Source organism: Euleptes europaea, chromosome 17 (assembly GCF_029931775.1).
Source record: "Euleptes europaea isolate rEulEur1 chromosome 17, rEulEur1.hap1, whole genome shotgun sequence".
NCBI lineage: Eukaryota > Metazoa > Chordata > Lepidosauria > Squamata > Sphaerodactylidae > Euleptes > Euleptes europaea.
In genome coordinates, this window is record NC_079328.1 from 44,241,229 (window position 1) to 44,265,250 (window position 24,022).

At 44.0% G+C, this 24,022-nt stretch overlaps 2 protein-coding genes across 2 annotated transcripts in view; one reads left to right on the forward strand and one right to left on the reverse strand.

The window, feature by feature from the left end:
* RPGRIP1L (RPGRIP1 like) overlaps window positions 1-1,751 on the reverse strand; it is an 80,238-nt gene extending 78,487 nt beyond the window's left edge. The window contains exons 1-2 of the mRNA XM_056862877.1: window positions 1,673-1,751; window positions 377-521 (exon numbers count right to left, since the gene is read on the reverse strand). Of these exons, the coding sequence (XP_056718855.1) occupies window positions 377-521; window positions 1,673-1,751 (224 nt within the window). The remainder of the gene's footprint in view (window positions 1-376; window positions 522-1,672) is intronic.
* Window positions 1,752-3,852: 2,101 nt separating this feature from the next.
* Window positions 3,853-24,022, forward strand: part of FTO (FTO alpha-ketoglutarate dependent dioxygenase) — a 265,813-nt gene continuing 245,643 nt past the window's right edge. The window contains exon 1 of the mRNA XM_056862878.1: window positions 3,853-3,919. Coding sequence (XP_056718856.1) covers window positions 3,878-3,919 — 42 coding nt within the window. The 5' untranslated portion in view covers window positions 3,853-3,877. The remainder of the gene's footprint in view (window positions 3,920-24,022) is intronic.

The following is a 24,022-nucleotide window of genomic DNA, read 5'->3' on the forward strand; positions in this document are numbered from 1 at the left end:
GCATCCCGTCTCACACAATGGCCAACCAGTTCGTCTGGAGGGCCAACAACAGGGGATAGAAGCCGAGGCCTTCCCCTGATGTTCCCTCCTGGTACTGGGAATCAGAGGGTTTACTGCCTCTGAATGTGAAGGTTTCCTTTAGAGAACAGTTGTTGTAGCACATGAGGCAGGTTAAAGCCCATTGAAACAGCGGGCGCAGTACGGTGCCCCCAGTTCACAAGAGTGCTCGTCCGTAAGAGGTTACAAAAAGGCAAATTGCTCAAGAGGCACGAGGAGGCTGCGGCCTAACCCTTCCCATCCTTTATCGATTGAGAGCCGGGGTTCCCCAAATTTTAATTTGCGGCAGAAGCGACGTTTCAGAAAATGGAAATCGGACCTTTTAATTTTATCCTCTTGTTTACGCCCATGCTGCTTCAGCAAAAGATTCTCGTCGTGCAAGCGAAGGTATCGGTCCTCCAGCTCCTCCCGGCTGATTCGAGACACGGCCTGCCGAGCCTTCGCATTTTGGACCATTGAGGACTCTGCCCAAAAGAAGGAGAATGCAGATTCAAGTCACCAACTGTTCCCAGGATTCCTAAACATCGTAAAATCGGCCAATGCAGATTTGGTTTTTGAAGGCATGATTGGGTGCATAAAATGAGCAAAACAGAGAAGAAGGAGGAGGATTTTATACCCCACTTTTCTCTACTTTTAAAAACTCTCAAAGCAGCTTACAGTCGACTTCCCTTCCTCTCCCACAACAGACACCTTCTGAGGTACGTGGGGCTGAGAGAGTTCTGAGAGAACCATGACTAGACCAAGGTCACCCAGCAGGCTTCATGTGGAGGAGTGGGGAATCAAACCCGTTTCTCCAGATTAGAGTCTACCGCTCTTAACCAGTGTAACATCCTGGCTCTCAGCACTGAAGAAGGCAGTGTTACCTTTGCAACTCCTAAAATAGAGATTTGCAAGGACGTTAAAAAATTTCCCAGAATTGCACGAAATGGTTTGCCTGAACGTGCATAGGGACCCATTTGGGCTTTCCATCCCGGCCTTCTTTCTTCCATTCCCTCTTGGACCAATGATGTAACTCTGTTTCTTCTTTCAAGGCTTCCTTTGCTTTTATCTCGGCTATGGTTTGACAGCCAGCCTTCTGTCAAACTGGATCTCCTGACTTGTCTTCTGGAACTCTGATTACACCATCATTGTGTGTATCAGGATCTGTGTGTGTGTGTGTGTATGTGTGTGTGTAAAGTGCCATCAAGTCGCAGCCGTCTTATGGCGACCCCTTATGGGGCTTTCAAGCCAAGAGAACAAACTAGCTGCCCAGTTTGGTTAAAAGGGCTATAAACTAAGTTTGCAACAACAATAATGAAATAGAAAGAAAGTAATTGAAAAGCCTTCTCGGATCTGGCCTGATAAGTTTCTTGAAATTTGTATTTAGTCATTAAAATATTTATTAACTGTCTTTCTTTTTTGAGGGGCAGTGTGGTGCAGTGGCTAGAGTTCCAGACCGGGCTGGGGAGACCCAAGTTTTAGTGGTTTCTCTGCCATTAAACTTGCTGGGCCATGGCTGTTGAAAGGATAAAACAGAAAGATAAAACGGAAGGATACACCGCATGTCTCCTTGAGCTTTTGGGCGAGTAAAAAAAGCTAAGAAAATTGAAAAGTGTTAACAAAAATTGGCACAAACCTTGGAGGTTTGCAGGGCGATTGAGACCCACGTCCTTCACCGGCTGGTCCTCTGCAGTTTCATCGGCTGTGGCAGACATGGTGGAGCTGTTGGTGACAAAACGCGGATGAGCCCTGCCCTCCATTTATCTCTTAAACTGCAGAAACAAGAGGGCATTGTGAACTGCATAAGATTAAATGACAGCTGCCCTGGCCTGGATGGTCCCAGGTAGCCTGATCTCACCAGATCTCAGTAGCTGAGCAGGATCGGCCGATTTTTCTCTACCTTTTAAGGAGAATCAAACCGGCTTACAAGCTCCTTCCCTTCCTCTCCCCACAGCAGACACCTTGTGAGGTAGGTGGGGCTGAGATAGTCCAGAAAGAACTGTGACTGACCCAAGTGGAGTAGGGAAACCAACCCGGTTCTCCAGATTAGAGTCCGCCATTCATGTGGAGAAGAGGGGAATCAACCCGGTTTTTATATAAACCTGCCTTATACTGAATCAGACCCTTGGTCCATCAAAGTCAGTATTGTTTACTCAGACCGGCAGCAGCTCTCCAGGGTCTCAGGCAGAGGTCTTTCACATCACCTACTTGCCTAGTCCCTTTAACTGGGGATGCCGGGGATTGAACCTGGGACCTTCTACATACCAAGCAGAGGCTCTACCACTGAGCCACGGCCCCTCCAGATTAGAGTGCACCGCTCTTAACCATTATACCATGCTGGCTCGATCTGAATCACATCCACCAGGAATGTATCTGATCTCACACCTGATTCCAGACTTGGGGTCAGGAAGCAATTTTCCTCCAGGTCAGATTGGTCACACATCCTGGAGAGTCCCCCCCCCCCATCTTCAGGGCACCGAGTAGGGGTCACTGGGGGCATGGGAGGGAGATAGTTGTGAATATCCTGCATTGTGCAGGGGGTTGGACTATATGACCCTGGTGGTCCCTTCCAACTCTATGCTTCTGCTTTGGTAGGTTACAACAAGAGACATTTTGGCTGTCCAGTTTGGAAGCTGGGCTCTTCAGCATTATACCTAGGGTTGCCAGATCCAAGTTGGGAAATACCTGGAGATTTTGGGGGTGGAGCCTGAGAAGGGCGGGGTTTGGAGAGCCATAGAGTCCAATTGCCAAAGCAGCCATTTTTCTCCAGGTGAATTGCTCTCTATCGGCTGGATGTTGTCACAGCAGTAGCTCTCCAGCCACCACCTGGAGGATGGCATCCCTAATGACACCCCGTGGATGCCTCTCCTCTAACCCAAACCCATCCATCCTCAGGCTCCGCCCCCAAAATCTCCAGGCATTTCCCAACCCAGAGGTGGCAACCCTAACTCTTTTTAAAATTTTTTTAAAATTTTCTTATTAAGTCACATTCAATTTCAATATTGTCATCTTCAGAGTCACATAAAATAAAACAATTTCAAACTAATCAGCCTGATCAGTATTGACTTTCCCCTCCTCTATCAAATTAATATCTATATAACCCCCTCTGTATTTGTTTTCTAATTCATTATATCATTTCTATAAACGACATATTATCATCCTATAAACTATAATTATTGAATACCTCATCCTTTCAACATTGATCAATTGAATTAGATTAAATCATAGCCTTTAACATTTCCCCTATTTAATGCGTTCTCACAAGATGTTATCCATGCCTCCTGGGCAACCCTAACTCTAACCACTACACCTACCTCGCAGGGTTGTTGTGAGCCTCAAATGGACGCGGGGGGAGAGGGATGCACTTCCACCCTGAACTCCTTGGAAGAAGAGCGGGACGGATTAAAAATATAACATTATATAGCTCGACAGCCCCTCCCTTCCCCCCCGATTTCACTCACAGCCTCGGCGACCTCCCGTCCGCATCGTACATTAGCAACCACCTCCGTTGCTACCCTCAAGGAAGCCACTTCCGACAGCAGGCCGGAAACGAGGGGACCCGCTCGGAGCGGCCGCTGCGCCGCACGGCCTCACGGGAGACGTAGTCCCTCGGAGCCGTTTCCAGGCAGCGCCCTATACGGCTACGGACTACAAACAGGCGCTTCCGGTTTTCCCTTCCTGCCTCGGCCGGGGGGTGGCGCGGTGCATCTCGGGTGTTGTAGTCCCAACGTGGAGCGCAGGGTCCTTGCCTTAAGGCAGAGCCGGGAAAGAAACGATTGGGAGGCGGGGAGTCTTCGGCAGGGAGGAAGAGGCGGGTGCTCGTGCATGCCGCAGGGGCAAAATGAAGAGGAGAGGAGCTGGGGAGAGAGAGAAAGAGGCGAAGGTAAATAATAATAATAATAATAAAAAAAAGCCAAGCTGCAACGGTCTCTCCCAGCCATGTATTCCCCCCAGATGCAAAACGGGTCGCCTTTTTTCTACGATTCTTTCCTTGCACCAATTGCAAGCAAATTGCATAGGCGTGCAATCCTGTGCATGCTTACTCCGAAGTAAATCCCGCCGGGCTCAATGGGGCTTGCAACCAGGCAAGCGTGCACGCAACTGCAGCATCTTCTCGTTTACTTTGCAAGGTGCTACTGGACTCTTGCTCTTTTCTGCTACTTTGCAAGTGTTTGCTTGGCGCCGGCGGGTGAAAAGAGCAAGTGTTGCTCGTGAACCGTCCGGAGCAGTTTCCTGTGTTTTAGCTTCAGTCGTATTTTGTTTCCATTACAGATCCGGTTGTAGTTTGCTAGAGGAAACAAAGCAAAACATTCAAACAAAGCAAACATTCGTTTTACTGCCTGCATAGTCTGAACTATGTTACTCTGTTTCAGCAAAAATAACGTGCGTGTGTACTTTGTGGCATGTGAAAGGCTAAACACTTTGGTGGCATTATTTTTACTAGTATTATTACTAGCATTATTACTATTAGAGTCTGCTTCATCAAATGCCCAAAGGGTATCCTCAGGTGATAGATATACACTGGAAAGAAACAAAAAATGTAAGCGCAGGTAACAAAAGGTGTTAATCTCAGATACCTTTGTGTCCACCTGGACTAACAAAATATTTCCCCTTCCAATAGAGCGACTGTAAGCTGTAAGGAATAGTTATTCGGAAAGCAAGCTGTAAACAATTACAAAATAAGATCTTAAATGAGGGCCGGTCCTTAGTGTTTAAGGACGCATATTGTAAATGTTCACCTAGCTTCTTCCAGATACCCTTCAACAGTACCTTCTCCTTGCCAGACTATTTCTGCTGGTTAGAAATCCACAAGTTCGTAATGCCCTAGTCCCAGCTGAGACTCAAGGCTGATACAATAAAATTATTGCAGAAGAACTAAAATGCCCATTTTTCCCGGATCAAATAGACTCCCTAGCCCACATTGTTTTAGCATGTCCCCAAAATAATATTGCATGGAATAAATATATCACCCCCCTGGATAAAACAGCTAAAGGCGTTTTCTGAGGAGCGGATACTGCGTTATGTTCTGTCAAATAGATCGGTCAATTGCGTGAGAGATGCGGCAACTTTTTTCTTCATTGTGTCAAGGAAAAATTAAATTCCATCTCCCCTTTTTAAAGTGTGAAGTTGTTGATGGATAGCCAGCGGCTGTTAAATCTAGGGAAAGGAAAAGAAATCCTGTATAAGCATACATGTTATCCTCATTCTACATAAGTTGACTGCTAGAAAAGAGAAAGATTGAGTTTCAGAGTTTTTTACCCGGAGCTTTGCCAAAAAAGGGGAGAAGCAGATACCGCTGAATTCTAGATCTGAGAGATTCAGAAGTTACAGGCTATAGGCAACTTTTATATAAGTGATTATATAGGTCAATACATGATTTTCCTAAACCTTCTGATTCCTGTCCTCAAAAGTCATGATGTAGGACACCTCTGAGCATCCCAAAGTATAATTGTTGCAAACTCTGTTCCATTTGCTCTTGGATTTATTCTGGGCATAAAGCCGCGGATTCATGAGTTACCCTTCAAGGCTGAAAACTGTAAGTTAACTTGAACTGGTGGGGGGGATGCTGCTTCACAGATTTACACAAAAACCTAAAAGCAAACTCTCAGGCTTACTGACAAAAATAATGCTTTCCTGAGCTCCCTTGAGAAAGGGCAGCATTGTGTAGTGGTCATAGTGCTGGGCTTTATAGCCAGTCAGAAATTTAAGAAGTGGTGGAGTCCCTCATCGCTCTATTTCCATACCACGAAAAGCATCACCAGTTGAATTTTTTGATGGGGTAAGTTTAAGAGCCCCGTGGTGCAGAGTGGTAAACTGCAGTACTGCAGTCAAAAGCTCTGGTCATGACCTGAGTTCGATCCCAACGGAAGTCGGTTTCAGGTAGCCGGCTCAAGGTTGTCTCAGCCTTCCATCCTTTCGAGGTCGGTAAAATGAGCTTGCTGAGGGTTCAGTGTAGACGACTGGAGAAGGCAATGGCAAACCACCCCGTAAACATAGTCTACCTAGTAAATGTCAAGATGTGACATCACCCCATGGGTCAGGAATGACCCGTTGCTTCGCACAGGGGACCTTTACCTTTAAAAATATTCTTTAGTAGTATAATCATATGATTGTAATTATAGACATTGCTGCAGTAATCGCAAGAGAATTGACACATGACTAAGCACGGGTGGCTGATGAAGTTTAAGAAACAGGATTCCTTACTGGAAGCCTGTTCTACCCTAGTCAGGAATGACCTGGTGCTTTCACAGGGGACTGCCTTTACCTTTAAGTACTGGTTGAGCCAATCAAGTGACTCAGTACGAGGCAGTTTCATAAGAACATAAGAAAAGCCAAGCTGGATCAGACCAAGGTCCATCAAGGCCAGCAGTCTGTTCACCCAGTGGCCAACTAGGTGCCTCTAGGCACAAACAAGACGACTGCAGCAGTATTGTCCTGCCTGCGTTCCAAAGCACCTAATATAATAGGTATGCTTCTCTGATAGTGGAGAGAATAGGTATGCATCATGACTAGTATTCATTTTGACAAGTAGCCATAGATAGCCGCATCCTCCATGAACGTGTCCACTCCAAGTTGGCAGTTTCATATGTTGTTCATCTGTCTATCTGATTTAATTCAAACTACCCTTGAAGCTTCAAGTTTTTTAAAATAGCCCCACTTATAAGTAACTCAATAACTGAACTGCACTAAACGATTGTGAAAACAAACTTCTAGGACTTGATTTAGCTGAAAATATGTTAATTCAAAACAGCTGATATCTTGCGTTTTTCTGCATAGTATTCAGCACAGGCTCTTTAGATGTTTATTCCTGTTTCTCTATTATTAAAAACCATTACATTGATAGAGGCTGGATCTTCCTCTACGGGAATGCCTGTGTGGTTTCATTGGTAGCCTCAGGACATCTTAATTTCTTTCTTTTATTTGAAAATGTAACAGTGGTTTTTTTCCTGTCTCTGTAACTTTAGCTAGTGTTTTATTTATTTTAATTTTTGCTTCCTGATGTTTAGAGATTAGCATGTGTATCTCTGTATCAAGAAGATTCTTCTTAGCTGTGTGAGTGTACCATTTATTAAGATTATTTAGATGTATGACTGAACTGTTTGAGAACAGGTCTGCCCGTGTAATTAACCAGTCCAAAAAGATTTTGTTAATGACCAGTTGGGTGTTGCCAAATACTACTGATTTTTTTTTAAAAAATAATGTAAGTAGAACACCAACGAATAAGATACTTTAATTACCTTTAATCCCTCTAATACTAGAACGCGGGGTCATCTGCTGAAGCTGGAGGGTGAAAGATTCAGAACAGATAAAAGAAAGTAAAGATTCAGAACAGATAAAAGAAAGTACATCTTCCCACAAGGCATAGTTACGGTAAATTGTGGAACTCCCTGCCCTAGGATGTTGTGATGGCTGCCAACTTGGAAGGTTTTAATTAGGGTGTGGACATGTTCATGGAGGAGAGAGCTATCCATGGCTACTAGTCAAAATGGATAGTCAAAATAGACATGATGCATGCCTATTATCTCCAGGATCAGAGGAGCATGCCCATTATATTAGGTTCTTTGGAACATAGGCAGGACAATGCTGCTCCAGTCGTCTTGTTTGTAGGCTTCCTAGAGGCCCCTGGTTGGCCACTGTGTGAACAGACTGCTGGACTTGACGGGCCTTGGTCTGATCCAGCAGGGCTTTTCTTATGTTCAGCTGTGCTCCAGTTCCTCCCTTTCTGCTGCAGGTGACCATGCCGCCCCCACTCCAAAATTCAAAGAGTCCCCAGTCAGAGGAGGCAACACTGACCTTGGTAAACAGGTGGCTCAACTCAACTCAACAGCTTCATGTTTTCATGCCATCTCTACTTTCATGCAGAAATGCCTCATAAAGGTGTTTCCTATGTGCCACCTAAACATTTGAAATCAGCTTTGTGAGAAACTGGAACGTGCATTGGTTCTTGTAGGTTATCCGGGCTGTGTGACCGTGGTCTTGGTATTTTCTTTCCTGACGTTTCGCCAGCAGTTGTGGCAGGCATCTTCAGAGGAGTAACACTGAAGGACAGTGTCTCTCAGTGTCAAGGGTGTAGGAAGAGTAATATATAGTCAGAAAGGGGTTGGGTTTGAGCTGAATCATTGTCCTCCAAAAAGTATCAAAGGTAATGTGCTAATCATTGTCCTGTAAATATCAAGATAATGTGCTAATGAGGGTGTGGTATGTTAATATGGAACCATTGTATCCTGAAGTGATCTGTTAATGTGTGAAATCCAAAGCTAATCTGCATGGCTATTGTTGACTGTAGTCTTTGTTAGTCTGGAGGTTTCCAGGACAGGAAGCCAAGCCTTATTCATTCTTAAACTCTCTTCTTTTCTGTTAAAGTTGTGCTGATGTTATGAATTTCAATGGTGAAACGTCAGGAAAGAAAATACCAAGACCATGGTCACACAGCCCGGATAACCTACAAGAACCAATGAACTCTGACTGTGAAAGCCTTCGACAATATTTTGGAACGTGCATGATCGGGGTTTTTGTGCTGCTCAAGGACAAAGCAAGAATCCCTTTCCTTTAGACCAATGACTTGAAGAAGAAGAGTTGGCTTTTATATGCCGACTTTCTCTACCAATTAAGGAAGAATCAAACTGGCTTACAGTCCCCTTCCCCTCCCCACAACAGACACCATGTGAGGTAGGTGGGGCTGAGAGAGCTCTAACAGATCTGTAGCTTGCCCAAGGTCACCCAGCTGGCTTCGTGTGTAGGAGTAGGGAAACTGATCCAGTTCACCAGATTAGCCTCCGCCGTTCATGTGGAATCAGACCCAGTTGTCCAGATCAGAGTCCACCACTCCAAACCACCGCTCTTAACCACTACATCACACTAGCCTTTGGTCTCTGATGAAGCTATGGCACATGAGGTCAATCGCTTGGTGCTGCAGCCTTCAGGTGATGACCATACAGATGTAAATCACCTTGGAGAGTTCCACTGATGAACATTAGTAGGTAACTTGCACCAGTGTTATATAACTGCACAATTAAAAATTCCTGAAATTCAACTGGAGACTTTTTGAACATGTCTTAAAACAACAGCAGAACTTGTTGACTGTATTTTAAGTGGAGAATAGCTGTCCAGCGTGGTGTAGTGGTTAAGAGCGGTGGATTCTAATCTGGAGAACTGGGTTGGTTTCCCCACTCCTCCACATGAAGCCTGCTGGGTGACCTTGGGCTAGTCACAGTTCTCTCAGAACTCTCTCAGCCCCACCCACCTCACAAGGTGTCTGTTGTGGGGAGAGAAAGGGAAGGCAGTTGGAAGGCAGTTTGAGTCTCCTTAAATGGTAGAGAAAATCAGGATATAAAACCAGCTCTTCTTCTTCTCTGCTCCATATTTATTTGAAGAGAAGATCCAGAGCTCAGTAGAAGAGCATATGCCTGGCAGGTAGAAAGTCCCTCGTTCAATCCCTGGTATCTCCAGTTGGGTTGGACATCCACCTGAGATCTTGGAGATCAGTTTGATTAGTAGACCTTATTACATCCAGATGGGCCTGTGATCTCTTTCCACATCAGGCAGTTCCATACGTAATCCTGTCTTCTCCACGAATAAATAAATCTCTCCTCCATTACCGTGTATAACCAAGAGAAGGAACATGCAGAGATGATCTCATTGAAAACAGCTGAGCGAGATCGGGCCGAAACTGAGATTATTGCCCTCTCCCTGTGCTATTAGAGAAACAGTTGATTGAGACAGAGCATGTCTTTGGTGTAATACATCACCCCTATGCTGGGAAGCAAGCGCACAAACAGCGCACAGATTCAGGGACGAAGCGCTAAGATGGAGAGAGTGGCAAATCGTCTCTGCTTTAAAATTCATCACACTGATGCCGGTTCAAATTGCCCCAGCTGTTAACTCGGGGACCATTACAGTAATGGCTTCTGCAAATGAAGGAGAACCCACGCACAAGCTCACACTTTATTACCGGAGGGGTAATTTTCTCTTCATCTGTAATAGCGGCAATGCCTCGTATTGATCAAACCATCAAGATACTAATCCTCTGTAAAATTACTTGTTATAACTGAAAACGTGTTAATCCAAATCAGGCAATGTCCTGACTTTCTGCTTTGCTATTGAACACAGGCCATTAGATGGTTTACTTTTCATGATTTAAAGCCCCAAACACTGTTCTTCCTTTGATGGAATGGATGCTTAATCTTAGCTTATAGCCCAAGGATGCCTTTTGGTTTTAAGCAGAACATCGTCCACTTAATTAAGGCGCGAGAGTCTGTCTTGCTAGACTGAATAATGTAGGCACTTTAGGTTGCTCAGATTTATTAAGAGGCCGGATATAAACCTGCATGTAAAACCACGAGTGTGTGTGTGTGTATGTTGTAAATAAGGACAGGGACCCTTGTGCACATATTAAACACCAGCAGATAACAAGGGTTATCAGCAAGTCTGGAGGATGTCGGGAGCTTGTTTTGTTTTTGTTTTTTAAATTACACGGTTCTTTCACTTGCGGTTTGTCGATTTGAGTCCCGCAAAGAGAGTGGATCGGGAAGCGACACATAAAGATCCATCTTATCTCATCTCATGAATGTTGCCTGCAAACCACTCAGATGTGTCTTGGTTGGAATTTAATTTCCTGTCTTTTTAAAACAGCAGCTTGGAAACTGTGTTCCCAGGAAGACTGTGGGTTCCTTGGAAATTTATCAGGGACTTTTACCAAGGAGAAGGGCAATAGCCCACATAAGTTCATACAACTCATAGTTAAACTGTGGAACTCCCTACCCCAGGATGGGGCGATGGCTGCCAACTTGGAAGGCTTTAAGAGGGGAGTGGGCATGTTCATGGAGGAGAGGGCTATTCATGGCTAGCAGTCAAAATTAATACTAGTCATGATGCATACCTATTATCTCCAGGATCAGAGGAGCATACCTATTATAGTAGGTGCTGTGGAACACAGGCAGGGTAATGCTGCTACTGCAGTCTTGTTTGTGGGCTTCCTAGAGGCACTTGGTTGGCCACTGTGTGAACAGTGGCCTTGATGGGCCTTGGTCTGATCCACCAGGGCTTTTCTTACGTTCTTATGACCCACATACCTGTAGGACCTCTTCTTCCATCAACTTGTGTTATGACTTTGCTCCTCAGGCCAACACTGATCTCTCCCTCCTGCAGGATAGTTAGGATTTCCACAGCTAGATGTAGAGGCATTTCAGTCGCTGCTCCTGTTTTATGGAACAGTCTTATTGGATTTGCCAGGAAGGGTTGGGGCAAGGTAGAATTATTCAGGACGGCTGAATTGATTAAACGTTTGTGAGCTTTTTAGTGGATTGGATCTGATGGGATGCACTCTTTTTTTAACCATCGTAACCCTCCTTGAGATCTGTGCCAGAGAAAGTTAAAAATGCTCTAAAAATTAATAAATGGTGGTGGATGAGCTTTCTTGAAGGGGTGATTGCCCACTGTTCCTGATCCTCCTCCAAAATGTGCAGCCACAGGCAAGCATGGGGTGTGTTTTATAGCACATTTCTGTAAGAAGAGCCCTACTGGGCCAGACCATCGGGCCAGACCATTTCTGTAAGAAGAACCCCATTGGTCCAGACCATCTAGTCCAGCATCCTTTCCCCTCACAGTAGCCAATCAGATAGTAGAACGCTAACCAGGGGCAGCTCACCGGATCCTTTGGAGTTGCATTATATTGACTGTGACCCTTGGCCCATATAGTTGCATTATATTGACTGTGAGCCTTGGCCCATATAGCTCACTATTGACTGCTATGGTTGGCTAGATAAAAGTCTCCCCGCGTATCTGCTCCTTGAGATTCTTTAACTGCAAATTATGGTTGTATATGAGGATGGCCAAATTAACGGAATTCCTGCACGGGAATGATATGGAAGAATTTAAAAAAACATGGTCTAAGGCCGCCTTATATTGGGATAAGTCGGCAAAAATGGATTTCACAGCTATAATTAACGAGATATAGAAGTTAGAGTAACTTTATATCTTAGTGTTATTAAATATTAAATACTGTTTAGACACTTCTACGGAAGTCGGGTGAAGGGTCACTTTTTTGGTGGGTGGAGGGAGGCGGGGTATCTTTTTTTGAATATTTGAATGTTATAATTAAATTGTATTAATTATGGTATATAGATATCCTTCTGATTCTGTATAATTTTTTTTGTATTTTTTTCTTGTTTTTTCTTTTTCATTTTGTTTTTGTTATAAAAATTCAATAAAAAAATTAAAAAAAAAAGAGATCCTTTAACTGCAGGTGTCAGGACTTGAATGTGGGATTGTGGAGCATCTTACCCCACTGGTGATGAAACCACTTGCCCCCACCCTGCACCACGTTGGGGACCCCTGCTTTAAACCACAAGCAGCAGCAGGACTGTTTCGCTTAAAAATAATAATGTTCTGTTTTGAGAGAAACTCAAACGCCTGCCGTGTTTTGCACACCAATAAGCCACAGTAACATATCAGCCGGTTCCTTAACTAATTGCGCCTCCCTCTCTTTCTCTTTCTGGATTTTCTGTGTTTCAGTCTCGGCCTTTTATCTGCTGCTCATCCCCCCTTTGCTTTTATTTCAGGTGATAAAGTTACTTTAGTGCGACTGCAGGGGTCACCTTTGCCCTCAGCTAATCAAATAGTTTAGCTGGAGGGAAGCATTTATCTCCCACTTCCATTATTATTATTTTCGTAGCTGTAAAGCACATATGGATATATTTATTTATTTTGTTGGCGAAAGGCTGTAGCGGTGAAACGAGGTATTGATCGGCTGTATTTGGCAATTTCTTTCCACCTTGGCATCGATATTGTGTCAGCCTCCGACTGTACTGTGGTTGACCTCACAAATAGCTCTTTATGTTCCCTTTGGATTCAAATGATATACTATGCTGAAGAGTAAATCAATGAATGATTATAAAGTTTTGAGTATTATTTCATGACCCTAAGGCAACCGGCACTTCATGCGCTGAATGCTTGAAAGGATGCCTCATGTGGAAAAGTAGAGGTTGCCGTTTTTAGTCCGACATCACTTGGCGAGAGACTGGTCTGTCCTCGTTGAGGTGGTAACCTTGTGCCTGGGATGGTACCATACCTGATGCCTGAAGATGCTGGGTCATAATTATTCGACAGCGTGGTGTAGTGGTTAAGAGTGGTGGTTTGGAGCTGTGGACTCTGATCTGGAGAACTGGGTTTGATTCCCCCGCTCCTCCACACGAGCAGCAGAGGTGAACTTTATTTGTTTCCCCACTCATACACATGAAGCCAGCTGGGTGACCTTGGGCTAGTCACAGCTCTCTCGGCCCCACCTACTTCACAGGGTGTCTGTTGTGGGGAGAGGAAGGGAAAGTGATTGTAATCCGGTTTGATTCTCCCTTAAGTGGTAGAGAAAGTCGGCATATAAAAACCAACTCTTCTTCTTCTGAGTGGATGTATCTCTCAGCATTGTATGTGCACATGAAAGTGCCTTTTACAGAATTAGATCATTGGTCTCTCTAACTTAGAAGAGTTGGTTTTTATATGCTGATTTTCTCTTCCTTTTTAAGCATTCTCTTATCCGGAGAACTGGGTTAGGTTCCCCATTCCTCTACATGAGTGGCGGATTCTAAATTGGTGAGACGGGTTGGTTTCCTCCAGATGAAGCCCGCTGGGTGACCTTGAGCTAGTCACAGTTCTGTCTGAACTCTCTCAGCCCCACCTACCTCCCCGGGTGTCTGTTGCGGGGAGAGGAAGGGAAGGCGATTGTAAGCCGCTTTGAGACTCCTTAAAGGTAGAGAAAAGCAGAGTATAAAAACCAACTCCTCTTCTTCCAGGCGATCGAGATCAGTTCCTCTGGAGAAAATGGCTGCTTTCGAAGGTGGCATTATACCCTGCTGAGGTCGCTTCCTTCCCCGAACCCTCCTCAGGCTTCACCCCCTATATCTCCAGGTATTTCCGAACCCAGAGTTTGCACTCTATGCCTAGATGATCCCTCTCCCTACTGCCTCATACTGGTTCCCTGAGTCCTGTATACTGGACATCAATGGACATAAGTCTGACATCAGAAACCACAATATTCAAAAATCAGTGGGAGAACATTTCAACCTTCCAGGACATTCTGTTGCAGATTTAAGAGTAGCAGTTCTCTTACAAAGGAATTTCAAAGGGAGATTGGAAAGAGAAACTGCTGAATTACAGTTGATATTCAAACTAAAGACAATGCATTTACCTGGGCTGAATAAAGACCTTGCATTCATGGCTCATGACCAATGCTGATTTCTCCACACCCATCTCTCCCCTGGACATCACAGACTCTTCTGCATACCACACCTAATCCCATCACGCCTGCTAATCACATTTACATACTGTTAACATTTACATACTAATGCTTGTCTGAATTCACTCTCCTCTACTTAAAGACAGATGGATTCACATTCTAGCTGTATCTGAAGAAGTGAGCTGTGGCTCACGAAAGCTCATACCCTGCCAGAAAATATTTTTGTTAGTCTTTAAGGTGCTACTGGACTCTTGCCCTTTTCTACTCCTGTATACTGGATTCTCTAGTCCAGTCTATGAGTGGTAGGGAAGATCTAGGTGAAAAACTCCTTTATTTGTATTGAAAGCAGACAGGCGCTAGTCCTGCCTTCCCAGTGCCCCCACCTACTTTCCTGAAAGGTCAGGGGTGTTCCATCTGGGGCCCCACATTTTGGGATGGGACCACTGACCGAAATGATCTTTACAGAAGCTTCTGGGACAGCATGAAATTAAGCCCATAAGAATGAATGAATTACTGAAACTCATTGACATAACTTTTCTTCAGCATTGCATAAATATATTGTTTCATAAGATGCTAATCACAAATTGATGATCCATATTCCATGATGAGATATTTGTGAGCTATAATGTGTCTTAATTTAAATAACTATCTTTAGATAGGTTTTTCCTCCAAAAGAATTTTATAGAAAGCCCTGATTTAAATTTTTTAAATCTGATTTATTTATTTATATATTATTTATTTATTTATTTTTTTAAAAAACATTGTTTCCCCCCATCCTGATTGCACCATTTTGCCGATTTGTCTTTTATGCTTTACGTTTATTATGTAAATTGTTGATTTATTCCTGTTATAATAAGGCACTTGGTTGATAACCAAACTGTGGGATGAAAGTACTGTAAATACATAGAATAAAAGGTCAACATTTTGTCTCTCTGCTAACATTTTAGCATCAGGCTTACATTTGAGTTTATATGAAGCATGGAGACATTGATGTTTATTTAATAAACAAGATACTTTCTTCCCCCTTTCCCAAGTATTTTATATGTTAATACAGGCAAAGCTAAATGAGATCACATCACTTAAATGTAAAAAAACACAAAGATGCAGATCTTTGCAGCTGGTTTAAAATAATGTCGGCATGTTATGCAAAACAGTACCATTTTGAATTTGATCATTTGCTAGAAATCATAGCTCTTCTGAAGCAGTGCCTTGAAAAAAATAGTTAACTATTACTGCCGACGATATCTAATGGGAATGATTAGGCTTTCTACATCATAATTCAAAACATTGTAATAAATATGGTCATCTTCTAATCTTAACAAAGCACAATTCCTGTGTCAGGGCTCCAGATATTTTTTATTAGTTTATACGCATGGATGAATGGCAATGCTTTTTCTGACTGGCAAAGCCATTCTTTTAGGAGCAGCCGCAAATATATAATTTGGACTCTTCGAAAAGTTTGTTTGCGACCATTTTTTGATTGAAAGGGGGGCTTTTTCAGGAATGGCATAATGTCCTTTGATTTCCTTCCCCCCAATATGGCTACTCCATTTACGTTTGGTTGCCTGTCTTCTTGAAGACTTGATTGGGGGTTGCCAGGAGAAGGGAAAGAGGAAATAGTGTAGGGAGGGGGACAGAGAGGAAAGTGAAGTGCCACCCCACAAGTCCTTGAGGGTTCCCTACCAGGCAAGTGGGGCCGGCCAAACTGGGCCACAATTTCCCTAGGTAGAGGCTGCCATGGGAGAGGGGTAGAAGATTAAGACAGAGGAGCAGGTAAAGGTAGACCTGCTGTTGAGTGGGAAGGAGTTAGGATTACCAACTCCAGTTTAGGAAATTCCAACAGATTTGTGGGGTGGAGCTTGGGGAGGGTGAGTTTTGAGGAGAGGAGAAACCTCATAGAGGTAGCATGCCATAGACTCCACCCTCCAAAGTAGGCATTTCCTCCAGGAGAGCTAGGGGCTGGGGATCATCAAGAATTAAAACTGCTGTCTGGATGACAGAGATAAGTTCACCTGGAGAAAATGGCTGCTTTGGAGGGTGGTCTGTATGGCATTATACCCTGCTGAGGTCGCTTCCCTCCCCAAACCTCATCCTCTCAAGGGCCCACCTCCAAATCTCCAGGAATTTCCCAACCTGGAGCTGGCAACCCTAACTGGTCTTTTTTAGCTGGGAGATCTATTGGGATTCCAAGAGATCTCCAGGCCCCACATGGAGGTTAGCATCCCTAGAAGGAGAGAAGGAAGCAGAGAAAAGTGGAGGTGTGAAGGGGCTGTCAGGAAAGGGAAAGAGGAAATAGTGGGGGAGGGGGAAAATGATATACCTCCCGCAAGTAGGGCTGCCAACCTCCAGGTAGTAGCTGGAGGTCTCCTGGGATTACAACTGATTGTGGTCAGTTCACCGGGAGAAAATGGCTGCTTTGGAAGATGGACTCTATGGCATTATACCCCACTGAAGCCCCCCCCTCCCCAAACCCCACCTTCTTCAAGCTCCCCCCCCCAAATCTCCACGTATTTCCCAACTCAGAGGTGGCAACCCTACTCGCAAGTCTTTGTGTGTCCCCAATTGTATTTATATAATTTTGAAACCTACTTTCTAAATTTTTGCTCATCCAAACTCTCAGAGACTTGGCTAAGAAGTCCCATTTAACCGTGGTTAGTGTGATTATCCATACACACAACTACTCTGCTTGCTATGGAAGCCTGCCTTAATCCTGGCTTCCTCTGCAGTGTAGCCTTTGCACACTTCCTCAGCCATAAAGATGCACATTCAGAGTGAAAGGGCTGAAACCAGTATTTATGGAGGCAGGCGATCATCTGGGAGCCAAATCCTGGTTCAAAAAGGTATCCGCCCTTAAAAGAAACCGTGGTTTTGCCATATGTCTGAACCGAGCCACAGACACGATAACCCACTTAGAGGGGTCGGCAGTAGAAAGATGGTTAAATTCTACTGTCGTTATTGAACGGCCAGTGTTTTGTGTGGCAAAATGCAGCTCTCGTAATCGGAGCCCCCCAAACTTTGCTTTTTGCCAGTGTCCCCGAAACATCGACTTTTGCCCGTGATGCTTATTTGCGTTTTCTAAAATGAAAAAGGAAATTAAGAACGAGTTTTCAGCCCCTTTCTGGGTTCCCTCCCTCCGAAGTCTTTCTTTTTAAAAACAGCTTCCAAAGGGTTCTGTTTAACTGTATGCATTGCATGCATTTGTAATTTGAAGTAGGAAGCAGAGAGAGAGAAAGAAAGGGAAACAGCCCCACTTGAGACGGACAGCTTGAATGGCATCTTGTCAGCTGGGCTATTCATGAATTGGCAATGGGTCTCATTTAGGACTTTTGGATATGTGTCTGCCTGGACAGAACGCGAGCGTTTTGCATGTTCTTCAGAAGACAACCACTCCTTGCTCCCTTACGAGATTCAGCGGTGCATGACAGTTGCCCTTCATTGCTGTCTTCTCCGAGCGTAACCTTTGACCCTCCGCTTAGTCGCCGCGCAACGCCTGGAGCGGCCCAAGATGTTCGGGAATTGACGGGCATCGGCCTGCAACGTGCTTGTCATTATCTGACTGTCAAAAGGAGCCTGCCATAGGGGCTCCATCAAGGTTTCAAACCTATGTGCAGCAAGCCATACGGTTGAACGTCCAGGGCTGTCAACGGGGTGATCAAATGTGCATAAAAGGAAAGGGTGGGGGGAGAAGAAAGGGAAAGAGGAGCGTTGAATACATCTTCGGCTCTATCGTCAGAAGATTCATCTCTTTTCCTTTGCTTAAATTCGGATGACTTTCTCAGGGCCAAGAGGTTGAATCTGATGCCGGGCAGTATTTATTTTATTTTTGCTTGATTTTTGTCCTGGGTGGGGAGCAGTCAATGATTTTTCTCTTGCGGTCGAAAGTTTCAGATGGCACACATTTGAGATTTGAGCGGGTCTTCCCGTTTAACTCTGGCCTTGACTTGCGTATCCCTTTGGCTTTCCAGGCGGCGGTATCGGCAGCTAGATATTAGACCGCGGTGCCTGAGGGTAGCTGTCAGAGTGAAATGTTCATTTGGGAAGGTTCTGTAATGCGATCTAAGGGAGGGAGAGGGAGGTCAGCTGGCGCAATTCGTGATTTGTGCAAACTTTTGGACGGCAGTTACCGTTTGTTTCGACTGCAGTCGTTCTCTCTCCCGCCTTGCATTTTCAGAAGGGGAATTGGTTGCAGAGAAATAGTCTGAGTGGGGGGCGGGCAGTTTCGGAAAAGGAATTCAAGAGCCCAGCGGTGCTCGGCAGGGTGGAAAACTTCCAAATTCAGGAATTGCTGTAGTGCAATAAATGCTTAGCTAATAAGTTCTTGCTAATAAGTTCGCCAAAGTTAACTGGGCTGTTCCCCCCCCTCTCCCCAACCTACTTGCCGGCTCGTGGAGTGTATCAAAATCCTGAAAGCACCCTTCCACCCATACTTTTCTCTCTGAATTTGCAAAATCTCTCCCAATTTAGCTACCGGATAGGTTCAGAGTCTATTGCAATGCTTCTTGTTTGTATCACTTTCGTTTTACTGTATCATCTTTTACCTTTGTTACCAGCGTGGTGTAGTGGTAAAGAGTGGTGGTTTGGAGTGGTGGACTCTGATCTGGAGAACCGGGTTTGATTCCCCACTCCTCCACATGAGCGGCGGATGCTAATCTGGTGAACTGGATTTGTTCCCCCACTCCTCCACATGAAGCCAGCTGGGTGACCTGGGGCTAGTCACAGTTCTCTTTAGAGCTCTCTCAGCCCCACCTACCTCACAGGGTGTCTGTTGTGAGGAAGGGAAGGTGATTGTAAGCCGATCTGATTCTCCTTAAAAGAGAAAGTCAGAATATAAAAACCAAGTCTTCTTCTTACCCACTTTCTGTTTTATGGTAGATCAGGCCTTAAATAGCCCCCACCATTTTTCGTATCCTTAGATTATGTCAGTGGTACTGATTCTTTACTCCCTCCCCAATAATGGAATGGTCTCTATTGGATGGAGATAATGGATAAAATGTAGGAGAGGAGAATGATCTTGCTTTGGTCCCCAGCAGGGAGAAGAAGCAGGGTATGGACACATGAAACTGCCTTCTGCTGAGTCAGACCACTGGTTCAAGAAGGTCAGTATTGCCTATTCTGACTGGTAGGCGCTTTCCAAGGACTCAAGTAGAGATGTTTCCCATCACCTACTATCTGATTGCCCTGACCTGGATGGCCTAGGCTAGCTTGATCTTGTCAAATCTTGGAAATTAAGCCATGTCAACCCTGGTTAATACTTGGATGGGAGACCACCAAGGAAGTCCAGGGTTGCCCCACGGAGGCAGGCAATAGCAAGCCACCTCTGAACGTCTCTTGCCTTGAAAACCCTACGGGATCACCCTAAGTTGGCTGTGACTTGACTCCTCTGTCCACCACCACTATCTGATCTTTTTTCCTGGAGATGCTAAAGATTGACCTTGGAATCTTCTGCGTGCGAAACAGATGCTCTACCACTGAGCCATGGCCCCACTCCTAAATGTCTAAGTAAATAAAATGGGGACCAGCCCTCAACTGCTAAAAATGTTAAGGTTTTTTTTTTTTTTTTTTTTTTTAATATATATATAGCGGAGTTTAGTGACTCCATAACATTTTTTATTTCCAGCCATTGATCATTAGGGCAGCTGAGCTGTTACAACTGCTGGCTTATTGCCCGTCTCTGATAAAGATGCTCCAAAGATCATTTGCCCATTCTGTCAGGCGTTTCCCATTTTCTCCCCTCTTCAAAAATAATAATCAAGGGTGCCCACTCTTAATAGAAGGTCAGAAACATATAATGTGGTTGTTGTTGTGCCCCTAGCACCGAACCAAAGGTTGATATCTTCGGGGAAGCGCTCTGTTGTCTCCATCCAGTCTTCGCCGTACAAATGTTAAAGAGGTTGAGACCTTTGTAGTTCAGATATTTTGAGGGCACAAATCTTTGCTTCTCCTTTGGCTTCAAAGCACTCACATAAAATGTCTGTGGTGGGTAAAGCGAACGTTCAGACACCTTAAGGCTACTTGGTTCTTATCAACTGTGTTTCATTCTTTTTTTCCTTTTTATGAGTGGCAAAGATGTCAACATGTACTAAAACGAGATGATCTGTTTCCCTCCTTGATAAAAGGAAGTTGACCTGCCTACTATGAATCGTGATAGAGTTGCCTGCAGGCGATTAGTTATTGTCATTTTTTTAAACAAGTATCACCATGTAAAAGAATATATATATGGGAAAGACAACCAGAATGTTTCTGTTTACTGTAAGAATATTTGACATTTTTGGCTTCAGGTGAACTACACCTGGGTGGGGTGGAAGAAAGAAAGGAATTATCTTATGCAGTACCAGCTGATACAATATTAACTCTATGAAGTGTATACTCGTGAGTATAATTTACAAAGCACTATGTTATGTGTTACTTAAACATTAAGTAAAAATATTCTATAGTAGTATAATCATATGATTGTAATGATAGACATTGTTGCAGTAATCACAAGAGAATTGACACGTGACTCAAGCACGGGTGGCTGATGAAGATTAAGAAACAGGATTACTTACCGGAAGCCTGTTCTACCCTGGTCTTCTACGTGTTATATTGCCCTTTTGTCCGTGTCGACTGTACATTTATTCTTCTATGAATTTTGTTGTATGCAACTTGCAAATTTTATGTTATACCTGAACAGCAATGACTGTGGCAGCACTTGCCAATTAAGTGTGGAGCACATTGTATTTCATTTATATATTGTTGTGAAGAAATATACACCAGTTGAAGAACTACTGCGCTTTGTATTATTTTTGTTTATTAACTTGGATGTAAGTACATAACATTTTTTGCCATAATATTGGATAGCCATAGTAGCTGTGTTTATTGAATACATCACTCTGTTACAGCTCAGGCTTTGTATTGTATTGGACGTTGTCTGAAGGTGTGCGACACCTTCCCAGACATTCAGCCTCTCTTCCTCAGACATTTAAGGTGGCAGTTCCCTGTTTAACCCAGTTTCCCCTTGTCTCTGGCCTGTGTGGAAGAAACACGGCTTGGGGAAAAGAACGGATGCCCTGATTTAGTACATAGACCTGTGCAGTTTGACTTCCTTCTCTTTCCCTATGGAGATGCCAGTGCATGGCAACAATTCTTAGCATTTGTACAGTGCTGTCACTCTCCAGGGATCTTCATATATATTATCATCATTCTTCGAACAGCATGGTGTGATAGGCTGACTGGCTAATAAGAACATAAGGTCATGCTGGATCAGACCAAGGTCCATCAAGTCCAGCAGTCTGTTCACACAGTGGCCAACCAGGTGCCTCTAGGAAGCCCACAAACAAGACTTTGACTGCAGCAGCATTATCTTGCCTGTGTTCCACAGCACCTAATATTATTAGGCATGCTCCTCTGATCCTGGAGAGAATAAGAATGCATCATGACTAGTATCCATTTTTACTAGTATCCCGTTTGAGGCTGAGATAGCTGTGTTAGCTGTGACATGGACTGCCATTGGATAACACCAGCTGTATAAACTAGGGTCATCAGTGTGGAGATTTGCATGCTATGATGGTTGAGTATTTCTAGTCTAGTGGATACACCCACCATATGGAATAGATTCTCATGCTGGCTGTGGGAATGATACTTTTTTAAAAATCAAGTTAAATGGAAACTACACAATGCCTAATATTGAAAGATACTCTGTTCCGAAAGCCTTGATTTAATTCCAATTGTTTATTTTTATCCGTGTCTTCAAAATATTTACTAGCTGGTTCTCCAAGGAAGAATGTTCAAAGAAAGTTACCATAACCAGGGATATTGAGAACTTTGAAAATATATGAGAGGGACATTGGCGTTTACCATGACTGATCGGTTTGTTTAAACACAAGAGCCTCATTGGATTTCCTCAATCTTTTGGGTTGAAGTTCAGATCAAATGGCATGTTGAGCTGCTTTGTGACTCCACAATAGCCATGCCCACAGGCTTTCCTGATTAAGATGCTTTGGATGCTGTAAGGCCCTGGCCTGGTGGAACAGTCTACCAAGGAACATCAGGGACCTAAATGAGTTCTGCAGGGCCTGCAAAACAGAACTGTTCCACCAGGCCCACATCCGAGGACAGCCGCAAGCCATTCCGTTATGACAAACTGCTGGCCTCCCCATCTCCCCCCCCCCAACTGGTTTTGGGGTTCACTGGCTGGTCAGGACTGCCCAGCAGCTGAAATTACGCCATCTTGTTTTATAATATGTGGTGTGCATTTTTAAGATATGTTTTAATATAGATTAGATTTTAATTGGTGTTTTTATATTGTGTTGTGAGCCGCCCTGAGCCTGGCTTGCTGGGAATGAGGGCAGGATATAAATGTAAATAATAAATAAATGTGTGAGCGCTGCCAATCAGAATAGCTCATCATTCTTTGAACAGCATGGTGTGATAGGCTGACTGGCTAATAAGAACATAAGAAAGGTCATGCTGGATCAGACCCAGGCCCATCAAGTCCAGCAGTCTGTTCACACAGTGGCCAGCCAGGTGCCTCTAGAAAGCCCACAAACAAGACTTTGACTGCAGCAGCACCATCGTGCCTGTGTTCCACCGCACCCAAAATAATAGGCCTGCTCCTCTGATCCTGGAGAGAATAGGTATGCAGCATGACTAGTATCCATTCTAACTAATAGCCATGAATACCCCTTTCCTCCATGAATATGTCCACTCCCCTCTTAAAGCCCTCCAAGCTGGCAGCCATCACCACATCCTGGGGCAGGGTGTTCCACAATGTAACTATGCGTTGTGTGAAAAAATACTTCATTTTATCTGTTTTGAATCTCTCACTCTACAGCTTCAGCAGATGACCCTGCGTTCTAGTATTATGGGAGAGAGAGAAAAACTTCTCCCTGTCCACTCTTTCCAAACCATTAACTGTTGTTATTCTCTTGATTATCAAAAATGAAGGGGGAGGGGCCATGGCTCAGTGGTAGAGCATCTGCTTAGCTTAGGATTTTAATTATTTCTGGGTTTTAAGTGTGCTTGATATTTATTTAACAAAAACAATTGTATAATTTTATGATTGTTAGCCTCTGTGAGCCTGACCTCGGTCAGGAAAGAGTGGGTTAGAAATTGAAAAAAATAAGTAAGGTCTCAGATTCAATTCCTGGCATCTCTAGTTAAAGGGATCAAATAGTAGGGGATATGAAAAACCTCTGCCTGAGACCCTGGAGAGCCACTGCTAGTCTGAGTAGATGATACTGAACTTGATGGACCAAGGGTCTGATTCAGTATAAGGCAGCTTCTTGTGTTCAAAACCAGTCTGGGATTCCCAGTTAGATTTTTTTTTTAAAGAGATGAAAACTGACCTCCCCTTGATTGCTTAAATTATGCTTTTTGGTCTCTGATTCTGTCCTAGCATGTGGAATTTCAAAATGCAGACAAACCTGGATTGCAGTTTTAGCTTTGAATTAGCCCTATCATCCCACCCTCAAATAGCGTTCTCTAAATACCCCGGGCCATGATCCTATGCACAAGTATCTCGGCATTACCCCCCCCCCCCCGAAATCAATGGGACCTACTTATGTTAACTTTCATGGGTTTGATTTTTAAGGCTCTTTTTACTTTTTAACGATGGAGGAATATTGGTCTTAAAAAATAGAACTTCATTTCCATTTGTGTTTTGAGTGAGGCATTCTTGGGTCATCATCTGGAAATGTTAACAAGAAACCTTTAGGATCATCCGTTGACAGCCGGCGTGACTTTCTGACGTGGATTTTGCAAGGGGTGTGTGTGTTGTGT